We start from the raw sequence: 13,037 nt of genomic DNA, 5'->3' as shown, positions 1-13,037 counted from the left end.
AAGGAGTTGGTTCCGCTCTGATAGCCCAGAGCCTTCCCATCTCCTCTTCTCCCACTGAGCTCCTTTCACCTTCCCCTAACAACTTCTCCATCAAGGAGTGTGGGAACAAAGCCACGACCTCCCTCTCTGGTCTCATGTCCCATCTGGAAGAGGATGGGACAGCGCTGAAAGGTCTTTAGAATCTCAAGGGGAAAAACGTGCTCATGTCCCCTTTCTCCTCGAATTCTAAAGAACTGCGTTCTCCTCCAGCAACCCCCACCTCTAATTCTAAAGAACTGCTTTATATGAGTTCCACTCCTTTAGAAGGGCTCCTCAAAGCAGCCTGGTAGGCCTTCCTGGGAGGGAGGCAGGAACATAGGCTCGGGAGGCAGCGGAGCAGCCTGCAGGTGTGCTTTGCCCCAGGCCCTGCGCAGGATCCCCTCGGCTGTCTGGGCGTGTGGAGCTGGTGCGTGTCTGCGATGCAGGCATCTTTGACAGGGCTCAGATCCTTGCCATCAGCTGCCCTTTCAGCATCCTCCCTCCAACCACTGAGACTCTGTCAGGCCTTTGGAAAAAATACAAAAGAAAAGCAATTAAAAGTGAATGTTCAAATGCAATTAGCCCAGAGCTCGGTGGAGGTGGGGAGGCAAGTGCCTGCTGGGAGACTTGGCGAATGCAGGAGTAGGGCCAGGGGATGAGAAGGGAGGAGGGTGAGTGCAGTGAGGACCTCTCAGGGGATACCTGTCATCAGGGGCAAGGACTGGGATGAAGGCCCAGGCCCAGTGCTCCCTCTGGTATCTGAGCTCTGCTTGCCCACCTTGGTGCCTGGTGTCTGGTGGTGAGCCCACCTCCACAGTTAGGGCAGAGAGGCCCCAAGACTGGTTTGGCCCTCAGGAGCTCCCAGCAGGATGTGGACTTGAGACCCAGGTATATGGAAGAGGGAAGAGCACTGGAATGGGGTTCAGACAGGTCTGGATTTTAGCTTGGCCACATCCCTCTATCTCTGTGTTCCTACCTGAGGGCCTGTCCGTTGGCTTAATGAGGTAACAGGTGCCAAGTTCTTGGCATAGTGCCCAGCACACAGTAGGAGCTTAGCGATTGCTACTTGCACCTTGCCAAGTTCCAACCAGTGATTAGCCTTGGGTGACCTTGAGAAAACGACTTCCCTCCTGGCCTCAGTCTCTTTTTCTGTGAAATGGGTGGGGTTGGGTACAGGGGCCTTTCGATGGTGACCTCTGTGGCTCTGATCCCCCCAGGAGGGAGAGGAACCGGCCTGCAGCTGCCGTGGAGCCTGAGGCTCTAGCAGTGCCTGAGGAGGCGGGGGTGCGGGGAGGGTGCTCCTCCAGGAAACCCTGGACGGCTGGCAAACAGCAGCAGGTGTGACGTGGAGGCTGGATCATAAAGACAGATAAGGAGGCCCGACGAAACGGGCAGGGAATGGGCTCAGGGCAGTGTGGGGAGAGAAGGGTGGAGAAGCGTCCAGGTGGAGTGAGGCGGCCCCGCCAGTTCCCAGCCCCACCTGCCCCTGCTACCTCGCTCTGTGGACTCTCAGATGCCCAGCTGCATCCCCCCGGTGTGTTTGGCTTTTCTGTCTTCTTGTCTCACAAGGGCTGCTCGCTTCCTTGCAAAGCCTTCCATGCTCCACTTTCATTTCAGCCAATCCCATTTTACTTATCTTTCGTGGCCTGGCCAGAAGCCCTCTTGGGGAAACCTGCTCCGCAGCTCCCGGACACTGAGAAGGATCCAAGTTTCAGGAAAGGGGCCTGGGCCATAGTGCCCTCACTTAGGGATGCGTGTGCCCACAAGAAGAACCCTGGGCCAGGAGTCGGAGACCTGGAATCCAGGACAACACGACTGCAATCACAATCCCATGCCCTCTCCCCGGGCCTTTTGTAAAATGACAGGCTGGACATTCTGATGTTGAGGGCTGGTGAGGCTCTGAATTGTAAGGGCTGCAAAGGGCCTTAGGGCTGGAGAGGAGAGGATCCTGGAAAGCTGCCTGGGCCAGGGTCTTCCTGGAAGGAGGCTTCACTTCCCTCTTGTTGGTACCCCACCTCCATCTCCCAGCCTGTTTCAGGCCCAGCTCTGCCGCCTTCCTCTTCTGGTGTCTCCTGCTATCTTAAAGCCTCTGATTACCTGCTGCTGAGTGCAGCGGAAATCTCATGCCTTTCAGCAGCACCTGAAGCACCCACTGCCTCTACCCCAGCCCAGGCTGGCTGTCTCCCTCCACTACCATTTTGGGGTCCCAGGACCCATCCCTAAGAAATTTCTTGCCCTAAGTGGACCAGGTCTTTCCTTACAGAATCTGGCCATCCCTAGGGTTTGTCTCTGAGGACACCGGGAACTGTATGCTCTCAACTTGGGATCTTCACATACTAGGGGAAGGAGGGGAGAAGACGTCCATGTCCTAGGGGCTCAGTGAGGGGGAGGGGGCTCAGCCAGGGGATGGGGGCTCAGTGAGAGTGGGGGGCTGAACGAGGGGATGGGGGCCCAGTGAGGGGATAGGGGCTCAGTGAGGGCATGGGGGCTCAGTGATGGGATAGGGGCTCAGTGATGGGATAAGGGCTCAGTGAGGGCATGGGGGCTCAGTGATGGGATAGGGGCTCAGTGAGGGGATGGGGGCTCAGTGAGAGAACTGGGGCTCAGTGAGGAGATGGGAGCTTAGTGAGGAGATGGGGATTCAGCGGGGGATGAAGACTTAGTGAGAGTGGAGGGCTCAGTGAGGGTGGGGGGTTCCCTTGAGGGATGGGCTCAGCAAGAGGCTTGGCTGTTCACTTCGGACAGGGACCTACTGGGTATTGGGGGACTCAGTGAAAGGGAAGGGGCTTCACCACAGTAGAGGACTCGAGAAGAACACACAGGGACTCAGAGAAGTGCACAGGGCCTGGGGACCCAGCTCTTTCCAGGCTGTTGGCCCTACCAGCAGAGAACCTTTCCCTCAATTCTTTTCCATTAAACAAATAGTTGTTAAAGGGACGGAACTGTCATAAAGTCCACGCCCGTTCCTCTCTCCACTCTGTGCCCATCTGTCCTTATCTTCAGTGGGGCAGCTGTGACCACCCAGGCACCCAGGGCTGTCATTAGCCTTCGCCTGGGCAGCTGGTCCTGGGGTGTGGAGTCCCCCACAACCCCCAGCATGAGCCTGGAAGGCGGGGTGGTGGTGGGGGAGAAGTAAGGGAGGAACTGGAGAGGAGCAGGGAGCTGCTCTGAGTTGAGCAGGGACAAAGCCCCCACTCCCATGTGGGTGGGGGAGACTCAGGCTTGGCACATTCCCCCTTGTAGTCTGTGGGCATCTTTGGAGCCTCCAGGAGGACGGCAGTTCTGGGGGAGCTGCAGCAGAGGAAAGGGACTCCCAGGGTGGTAGGTTGAGGCGAGTTGAGCTGGGGGTCCGGCTAAGCCAGGGGAGGGCAGGCTACAGAGCAAGGTGCCGAGGCTTCCCAAGAACTGAGGGTCCTTGGAAGCCCCAGTGCTTGGGGGTATCTTGGCTTAGTCAAGGTTGATCTGTCCCAGCCCTGCCTCTCTCTTGTCCAGGGCCACTAAGATGATGGGATCCTCACTGAGACCAGGTTTCCAGTGTCACATTCTCTGTATGCAGAGAGTTTTACCCAGGCCGCAGCGCAATTGGTCTGAAATCACACCTGACCGTTCCTGTGCCCTGCTCAGACCCATCCTGGGGCTCCCGCTGCCCTTGGGCTCAGGCTCAGCTCCATGGGGCCCCAGCTCCTGTCTAGCCTTGCTCTCGGCTGTCCAGCCACACCACCGTCCTCGTGGCCATTCTGTCAGCAGGCACAGTCTTCTCGCCCCCGCACCTTCGCACAAGTAGTTCCCCTGACATCCTTTCCTGTCTGCCTCGATAACCTCTGTTTGTGCGTTAGGACTCAACTCAGGCGTCTCCCTCTACAGGAAGCCTCCTCTGGCTCCATCACACCCTGCACCCGGGCGGGGTGGGGCCTGCTTGTCCCCCCTTTGGCGGAGCCCTCATCTCCCGACTCAAGCCTGGGTCTATATACCAGTCTCCGAGGGTCCTTGGCCTCCTCAGGGCAGGCCTGTGTCCCACCCCTCTGCTCATCGCAGCCTTCAGTACTGAACCGGACCCAGAAGGACCCAGTGGAATGAGAGGTTTTAAGGAGGATACTCCCTTGAGGTTTTTAGTCCAGAACATTTATTCTTGCTGTGGCATGGAGGATGGACTGAAGAGACCCAGCTAGGAGGCCAGAGGCTGGGGAGCGGCTGCCCCAGCATTCGGGGAAAAGGCGTCTTCATGTGGGCTGGGCAGTGGCTTGGGCATAGAGAGCAGAGGACTGTGAGACGCCTGGGAAGTGACTCACTGATCAGATGGGGGAGGTGAGGAACGGAGGCAGGTTTTCGGACAAGCAGAGAAGGACCACCCGGTGGATGATTGTGCCACTTTGCTGCGGGGTGGGGGGAGTGGAGATAATAATTCAGTGGAATGGGGGTCCCTGGGCCACCTCAGGGACATGATGGGGAGGCTCCAGGTGGCCTTTGGGTATCTGGGGTCTGGAGCTCATGAGTGAGGGCTGGAGAGTCATGAGACCGTGATTCCGGAGGAGGGATTTTGTGCAAAAGAGAAAAAAGGTTGAGGACAGTTTCCTTCATTAGGGTCCTGGGAGAGAGAGGCCAAGGCAGACCCCATCCAGGGCTGGGAGGGGAATATTTGGGGTCGGACCGCAATGCAAGGACCAGTGCCACCTTTTGGATTCCGGGTAACCAGATTGTCCGAGGCCAAGGAGCCGGTGGGGTTTGGCCCAGGGTCACCTCCTGCCTCCCTGAAGCCTCAGCCTTCAGCAGTTTAATCATCAGGAAATGTGGCTCCCGTTGCCCTCCTACCACCCTACACTCCCCCACTTCCTCGGGTGACCGGCAATGGGGACAGCCTGGAACTCCAGGAGCCTTAAAGCTCCCGGGTGTAAGGGCAGGAAGGTGGGAGACACCACCAGTTCCTGTAGATTCTGGATTGCTCCAAGTGGCCGGGAAGGAATCGGTCTGGTTCAGAACGATGCATGAGCTTGAACGAGATGCTCAACCTCTTTGGTCCTCGATTTGTCTCAAGTCTGTGACCTAGTGATCTTGTGACTCGCAGGCCACCCACTCCTTTTCCTCATGTGACCTCTGCTGGGCTTCCCTTAGTGACCCTCTAGGCACACAGTTCCCCAAGTTTCTCTCTGTCCAGGCCAGGCAGTTCCTGCAAGCGTAGGTAAGTGGAGGCAGCATGAGGGAGGAAGAAGCCAGGACAATTAATCACCAAGGAGTGGCAGTTGATGCAAATTCAGGTGCCTAATTAAGCAGGATGAGCCAGAGGCCAGGGGGATAGAGGAGGTGGGTTGTGTGATGGGACAGAGAGAAACTCATTCTTCCCATACCAACCTCCCCTGCCTTGGTTCCCCACCACTCCCCCACCATCATACCCTGACACTCACAGCAGCCCCCTGTTCAAGGCTCACACCTCCACAGGTCTTTGGGAAGGTTCCAGCATAGTGGTTAGACCTAGCCCTGGTGCACCTGCTTGGGTTCGAATCCTGGCTCTACCACTTATTTGCTGTGTGACCCTGGACATGTGAATTAGCCTCTCGGTGCCATAGCTTCTCCATCTGAAAATAAAGATGCTGATTATATCTCACTCATAGAATTGCTGGGAATTCTGAGCTCGTCTGTGTGAGTGGCTTGGGCTGTGCACGGTACATAGGAAATGCTCAATCAACTTTAGTGATGATGATTTCCTCCTGAACTAAAAGCTGATCTCCAATTGTTTTCTGAGGATGGTGATGGGGAGGGTTCTGCTCTCCCCACCCTAGTTGTCCTTGGAAGGATCAGAGAGGTCAGGTCACATGTCCAAGGTCAGCTTGTAGCAGGTAGCCTAGCTCTGAGCCCCTGCATTCACTTCCTCTGCTCTTCCACTGCCTGGAAGATCTGTGGTGGGCCCTGCCTGAACCTTTACCAGCAAGACTCAGAGGCCAGACTGTGGCTGCCTGTTTCCCCACACAGCGGCCAGGGTCCCCCACTTCTTTACTTTTGCTGTCATCATGTCCACCCTGAGGCAGGTCAGCTTGCCCAGATCCTTGCACATGTGCAGGGTCCAAACTGTCCTGTGTCCCCAGGCCAGGCTTTACTCCTCCCTGAGCCAGAGGCTCTCAAGGTGGCATTGTGTCCTCTTTTCAGAGAGGCTGTCATCTCCCGGAAGCGGCTGGGCTGCAATGGGCTGGGCCTTTCGGACCTGCCAGGGAAGGCTTTGGCCAGGCTGGTGGCTCCGCTGGCTCCTGATACCCAAGGTAAGGGCTGGCAGCTGGGCAGGGGCAGGGGCAGGGAGGGACTGTGGCCCCTGCACTCCAGGTCACGTCTGTCTTCTACCCGTCTTCATCTCTGTCTCCTTCTTTCTCTTCCTCTGTGTCTCTAGCAATCCCTCCATCTAATTCTTTCTCTATCGTGCTACTAAACTCTCTGAGCCTCAACTTCCTGACTATAAAATGGGACAAGGGGGGAGTTTCAAGGAGGCGCAAGTGAGAGAATGCATGTCAGGAGCCGGGCACCTGCGAGGGCTCCGTGGCCCATGGCTGTGCTTGTGATGTGCTTGTGCCTGATGCTGGATGGGGCTCCAGTTGTTCTCACACTGTCTCTGTCACTGTCATTGCTCCTGTTTCTCTTTCTGTTCCCCTCCATGCCTCCTGTCCGCCATGTCTTTCTCTGCCTCGTGTCTCAGTCTCTCTAGGTCTCTGTCCTCTGTCTCGATGTGGAAAGTGCACAAGACTGGGAGTCAGGAGGCCTGACTTGCTGTGTGATCTTTGGCAAGTCACTTCCCCTTGCTAGACCTCAGTTTCCCAATCTGTAAAATAGGGGTGCTCAGCACCAGCTGCCTTCTTCCCTGCAACCATGGGAGGATCACGAGAAGGTGGTGGAGTGAAGGGGTTTCCTTCCGTGCAGAGGCTGTTGCTGTGGTTTTGTCACTGCCTCAGGACCCGCCTCTCTGTCTCTGTGGGTTTTGGGGTCTCTCTGTGTCTCTGTCTCGGCCTCTCTTTGCTGCATCTTTGTCTCCCCAACCTGGGTCTCGGCTCGGTATCTCTGAGCCTCACCGGCCCTGCAGGAGCACCTCACTGCCCTCTCCCCCTCAGTGCTGGTCATACCGCTAGTGGACAAGGAGGCCGGGGCTGTGGCAGCTGTCATCTTGGTAAGAGCCCGCCTAGGCGGTGGGATGTGGGGAGAGGAGACCACGGGAGGGAGTGGTGGATGGAGCCTGTCTGGTGTGTGTCTGTGTGTGTGTATGTGTGTGTGTGTCTGTGTGTGTGTGTGTGTGTGTGAGAGAGAGAGAGAGAGACAGAGACAGAGAGATGGGTGCCATAAATGAGGATGGAGCAAGGGGAAATGGGGGTGTGGGAGGAGTTGGGGCCTCTCCCAGAGCCCAGCCTTCTGCCCCAACTCGAAGGGGAGGATGAAGCCATTGGCCCAGTCAGCAGCTTTCTGAGGGGTGTCCAAGCCCCTTCTGGACTCTCATCCCCTCAGAGGTTAGAAGGCCCAATCCTTGGCACAAACAGCGCTAACCTTGCTCCTCTTTGGGATCCTCCAGATGGGGTGGGGACAGCGTCCAGGAGGCCATGAACAAGTGAAGTGTGAGGAGAGACAGTGCAGAGGGATGGGTGGACATAAGGGCCTGACCAATAGAGACAGTGTGGGAAACTAGCCAGAGATTCGGGGTGGCGGGAGCTGGGGGCCTTGAGGACAGAACCCGTGGGCAGGGCAGCCAGACCCAGGGCTGAGGCTGGGCGGAAGACAGGCAGCTAGGCGGGCTTCCTGGAGTGGGTGAGGAAGGAGTGTTAGCTGGAAGTGGTGGATGCTCTGCAGAACCCCAGAACCCAGGCAGGGCTCCTTCTGCAGCCTCTCACCAAGTTCCCAGGGTTTCTGCTCCGTGGAAGGGGTGGTGGAAGTGCAGAGCCTGTGGGGGCAGGATTCTGCCGCTCTTTCAGTTTCTTCTCCTGTATGGAGGTGGGGGTTCAAACTCTTTTTCTGTCCTGGTGACCAAAGGATGAGTTCCCTAAATTGCCATTATTGGGGGTCTGCTTCCGTCGAGTGGGCTGCCGTTCCAGTAAAGGACAGGCTTGGGGGCATGGACAGATAGATGAGCAGGTGTTGGTTCCCCGGGGACTCCTCTCCAGCTCATTAAAATGGAATTAAAGGCTTCCCAGGCGTCTGACCTTTCTGAGCTGCTGGTGGGAGAGGGCGGTGGGAGTGGGGGACAGCTGAGAGCGGAGGAGAGGGGAAAGGAGAGGAGGAGGACTTGGCTGGGTCTCCTCCGCACCCATCTGCCTGACTGAGGGAGCCGAGGCCCCTGCTTGGTTTCTCCGCAAGCTGCTCCCCCCACCCGCAGCTTCTGGAATGGATCTGCTGTTGCACAGAGTTCTCAGGGGGCCGCCTCCCCCTCTTCTTTGCTTTCAGTCTGTCCCAGGGCTGGTCAGTTTGAGGGGCACCGAGGTGAGGGGCTGTGTGCAGAGGTGGGGTTGGGAGGCGGTGGCTGGGTCACGCACCTCCTTCTCTGCTGAGGGAAAAGGGCCTGGGGTGCCAGGTGCCTGAGAAGGACTACCTTAGGTTGAGGCTGTGGGGACTGGGTCAGGAGGGAAGCGAGGGGAAGACATTTGGAAGGTTGCTCCCTTTGTAGGCAGGATGCTTGCCATGGCCGCTGCTTACCTTGGCTCTGACTGGTCCAGAGGCGCACGCGTGCATGCGTGTGTGTGTGTGTGTGTGTGTGTGTGTGTGTGTGTGTGTGTCTCAGGAATGCTGATGGGATCAGATCATTTTCACTTAACTTACCCAGTAGAGCTCTGCTCTCGTCCTTTGGCAGGTTGGGTGCTGGGGCAGACTCTGCCCTCAGGGAGCTCTCAGTCTTGGGGAAGGCAGGGACACCCTTGCCACCATGGGCCAGGTGAAATACTGCTGCCAGCAGGTGCTCTGGTGGCAGAGGCTGGGGCAGCAAGTGGTGTCTCGCCATGGAGAGAGCACTTGTATGGGGCTTTGGGGATGGGTAAGAGGCCCACAGGCAGGAAAGAAGGGAAAAGGGGATCCTAGGCAGAGGAGGAATGTGAGCAAGGCAGGAAGGAGGCCAGGGGAAGGGGTGGTGTGCTGGGGGGAGTGTGGTCCTGGGGAATCTGAAGTAGGGGTGCATGCTGTGGAGCAGGATGCTAGCCACCCAGGGCTCTGGCTGCCAGGAGTTTTCAACAATTGTCCCTTCCCCTTCTCAAATACCCTGGGCAGGGAAGAGCTCTTGAAAGATGTTTGGATTATTCACATCTGCCTCTCCTCCAAGCCTGCACCTTCCCACTCATGTGGAAATGTACTTCCCCAGGATGACCCTCCCCAAGGCAGACCGTCTGACAGATGCTCCCTGGCCCGCAGGATCTCACTGCCTCCCAGAGGCAGCACAGCCAGACTTCCCAGCTGCTACCAGATCCCCAGGGCAGAGGGTGCAGAAAGTAGATGGAGTGCCACAGGGTAGATCTTTTGGGAAGGCGGAGTCACCAGCTCCTTCCTCGACAAGCCCATTCCAGGCTCTGAGTCTCTGCTCTTAGTATTCATCCACTGATCCACCTACCCATTCACCCACTCGTCCGTCAGTTGGACAACTATTTGAGTACCCACTGTATGCCAGGCATAATGTGCTAGGTGCTGGGAACACAGAAGTGACCAAGACAGATGGGACAGGCCCTGCCTTCACAGACCATACGGTCTGGAGGGGTGGTGGTGGCAAGCACTGAAGTGAGCATGACCCCAGCTACTCGGAAGGTTTAGCTGGGAGTGTTCCTTGAGCTCAGGAGTTCAAATCTGGCCTGCGGAATGGAGTGAGACGTCATCTCTATAAAGAAAAAAAATAACTAAAATATTGCAAAAGAAGTGAGCAAAATAAGAAGAGGATCACACATGATGGCAAGTGCTAGCAAGGAAACCCCTCGAGGGAGTCCTGCAAAGGAATGCTGGGGCCTGATGGGGCTCTCTGAGGGATATGCCGGCCAGGTGCAGGGCTGTGTGGCCGACTGCTGGGCCTTTACAGCTTGCCACTCAAGGCGCCTTGATTGCAGATTTTTTGGATGGAAAGAGTCTTTGGCTCTATTCTTCAATCCTAGGATGAGAAGTCCCTTTGAGGAGTGGTGGCCCTTGGTTTCTGGCATTTGACACTTGATTTGTGCCCACTCTTCCCCCAGCTGCACCAGCCACTCCCTGCACAGGAATGGGTGCTCATGCCATTGGCCATTTTGAACTTGGTGAGGGTGGGGACCTGGGGGCTGTGCGGGACTTTTTTGTTTTTTTGAAAAAGAGTTGCACTCTTGTCGCCCATGCTGGACTGCAGTGGTGTGGCCTTGGCTCACTGAAACCTCCACCTCCTAGGTTCAAGTGATTTTCCTGCCTCAGCCTCCCAAGTAGCTGGTACTATAGGCACCCACCACCATGCCCAGCTAATTTTTGTATTTTTAGTAGAGATGGGGTGTCACCATGTTGGCTAGGCTGGTCTTGAACTCCTGACCTCAGGTGATCCACCTGCCTCAGCCTCCCAAAGTGCTGGGATTACAGGCGTGAGCCACCGCTCCTGGCCTTGTGCTGGGCTTTTAACCCTCTCTTACAGCCACAGTGCCCTCTGTTGAGTGTTCCCACTGGGCTCTGGACACTTGCCCTGATTAGCAAGAGCAGGTGCAAGTGTGTGTGCGTGTGGATGAACAAAAAGCCATGAGTGTGTTGGGGCGATTGTGTTTGTATATAGGGGCGCCAGGTGCATGCTCATGGCCCTTGAGTATATGAACTAAGTTTCCTGTGTACAGGCATGAACTTGCTGTGGACACTGTGAGGGTGTGTGTGTGGATGTCTTTGTGTCTGTGACTGCTCTTTGTGTGTGTATGTATGCGCACGTGTGCAGGTGGGTGTAGGCAGTCCAGGAACTGCTTGCCCCCATAGCCATAGAGGGATCCCAACCTTCTCTATTCCTGAGATGTGGGAACCAGGTGGAAGGAACAAGAACCATGTCCTCCTCCATGTGCTAACAGTAAAATGCCAACATATTTATATAAGCCATATGCAAATGAACCATAGCCCCGTCTTCTCCTCCCGCCAGCTCCCGCTGTCCCGTAGGAGTCACAGATTGAGCCTCATCCAGAGCTTAAGCTTCAGTACCATTCTTGACAGCCCAGGTCTCTTCCAGGTCTTCCTGCCTCCAATCTTCCTCCCTCAAATTCACCCTATACCCCATAGCCAATGGCCCTCAGATGCTGACTGCTGCCATGGCTCCCCAGTACTCTCAGGCTAAAGCCTAACTTCTTAGCCTGGCACTCAAGGCCCTTCCTTCTGTGATACCGTGGACCACACCCCTGCCCGGGTCATCATCTCCCCACACCACCTACCTCCAGTGTCCTGGTCTCTTCAGGGTTTACTTGTTCTCACCAGGCCAATTCAGGAAGCCTTCCAAATGTCCTCCCCTCTGAGCTACCCACCTAGTTTTCTCCCTCCTTCCTCAGGTATCAGGTGCCACACCTCCTCCCAGTCATGTCCCCCCCACTCATCCCGCCCCAACCCAGACTGTGAGCTTCCCAGGAACCTGCTGGTCTCCTCCTCCCCATCTGCTCCTGGCAGGGGACCCAGAGCTGAGGCAGGCATTGGCTGCTGACTGGGGAGGGAGGAGGAAGGAGGGGCCCCCAGTGCAGGCGCTGTGGGGAGCTCTGCAGGTGGTGAGCAGCTTTGAGTAGGCTCCGGAAGCTGGTGACGCAGGTGGGGAGCCTTGCTGGCAGGGCCTATGGTGGGTCCCTAGGCTGCCACCCTCCCTCCCTGCCATCTCTAATTTTCCTCGACAGGCACTCAAGTAGGGGTGAGGGAAGGGACTTCACAGAGTATGAAAGATGGGCTGAGTTCTCTGGTGACTGGCACGGGGAACTTGAAGAGGGACAGGATGATGGGAATGGTGGTAAGGGTGGAGCTGGAGGGGGAAGGTGTGGGCAGAGAGCTTGAGGGAGTGGGTGGTACTGTCTTCACTCTGCCACTTTCTGCTATGTGATTTTGGGTAAGTCACTCCACTTTTCTGGCCATGGCCCATCTGCCAGGTGGAGGCTTGCATCACAGTGGTGAGAATCACATGTAAGAAAAAGCATGTCACCAACCCATTTATCCGTTTATTCACTCGCCCATCCTCCCGATGGCAGGTGCGTCATACTGAACCCTTTCCTTCATCCAAGACTTAGGAGCAGCTCATACCCTAACTCAGAAAGGACAGAGCTGGGAGGCTGAGGCTAATACCTCCAGTTCTAAAATCAGAACCACAGGGCTCCATAGGCTGGGAGCTGAAGAGGGGTCTAAGGTCCCTCCGTCTCCTGAACTATACACCTTGAACTGTGCTCTTGATGAGGCGGTGATTGAAAAGGCAGAGACAAAAAAGTTTTACATTTTTGGGTTTGTCCTAGGAGGCTTCCTACAGGAGGGGATTTTCTGGAGCTGTCTGTGTGGTCAGAAGGAAGGGCTCATCACTGAGGCTGACAGACTGGAGTGTGTATGTGTTGATGGGGGCTGATGTGTGCTCAGCATGGGAAGGGCACTCTGGCAGGGACAGACAATGGGAGAGGTCACAGCTAGTTCCCTTCTCCCCTCCCTCCAGGTGCACTGTGGCCAGCTGAGTGACAATGAGGAGTGGAGCCTGCAGGCAGTGGAGAGGCATGTGAGTGGGACTGGGGCCATGTAGGATAAGGCTGAAGACCCTTATCACAGCCGGTGGGAAGGTGGCCTGGCCAGGGAGTTGGACAGACCTGGGTTTCAGCTTCAGCTCTGCCTCTTTCGAGCTGTGTGACCTTGAGCAAGTCGCTAAACCTCTCTGAGCACGGGGATAATGACAGCACTGACTGACCTAGGGCAGTGGTGAGACAAAACTGCTCAAATACCTTATAAATACGCACGGTTGCCAACTTACAATGTCTCGACTTTTAGACGGATTTATGGGGAAGCAACCCCTCCAAAGTCCAGGAGATAGAAAGACCCCTCCGCCTAATGATACTGAGGCTCTTGCCAGCCTGAGATTGTATGATTTTGTG

General features: G+C 56.3%; 1 protein-coding gene across 7 annotated transcripts in view; it reads left to right on the top strand.

Annotated features, from left to right (window-relative positions):
- Positions 1–13,037, top strand: part of PDE2A (phosphodiesterase 2A) — a 100,277-nt gene that overhangs the window by 72,257 nt on the left and 14,983 nt on the right. For all 7 annotated transcript variants that reach the window (XM_032258849.1, XM_032258851.1, XM_032258847.1 and 4 more), the window contains 3 exons: positions 6,157–6,266; positions 7,104–7,159; positions 12,608–12,667. In XM_032258849.1, coding sequence (XP_032114740.1) covers positions 6,157–6,266; positions 7,104–7,159; positions 12,608–12,667 — 226 coding nt within the window. The remainder of the gene's footprint in view (positions 1–6,156; positions 6,267–7,103; positions 7,160–12,607; positions 12,668–13,037) is intronic.

This window comes from Sapajus apella, unplaced genomic scaffold, assembly GCF_009761245.1.
Source record: "Sapajus apella isolate SASKATOON/1434 unplaced genomic scaffold, GSC_monkey_1.0 scaffold106, whole genome shotgun sequence".
Taxonomy (NCBI): Eukaryota; Metazoa; Chordata; class Mammalia; order Primates; family Cebidae; genus Sapajus; species Sapajus apella.
The sequence above is the reverse complement of the archived record's forward strand: the minus strand, read 5'-3'. Positions and strand labels throughout refer to the sequence as shown.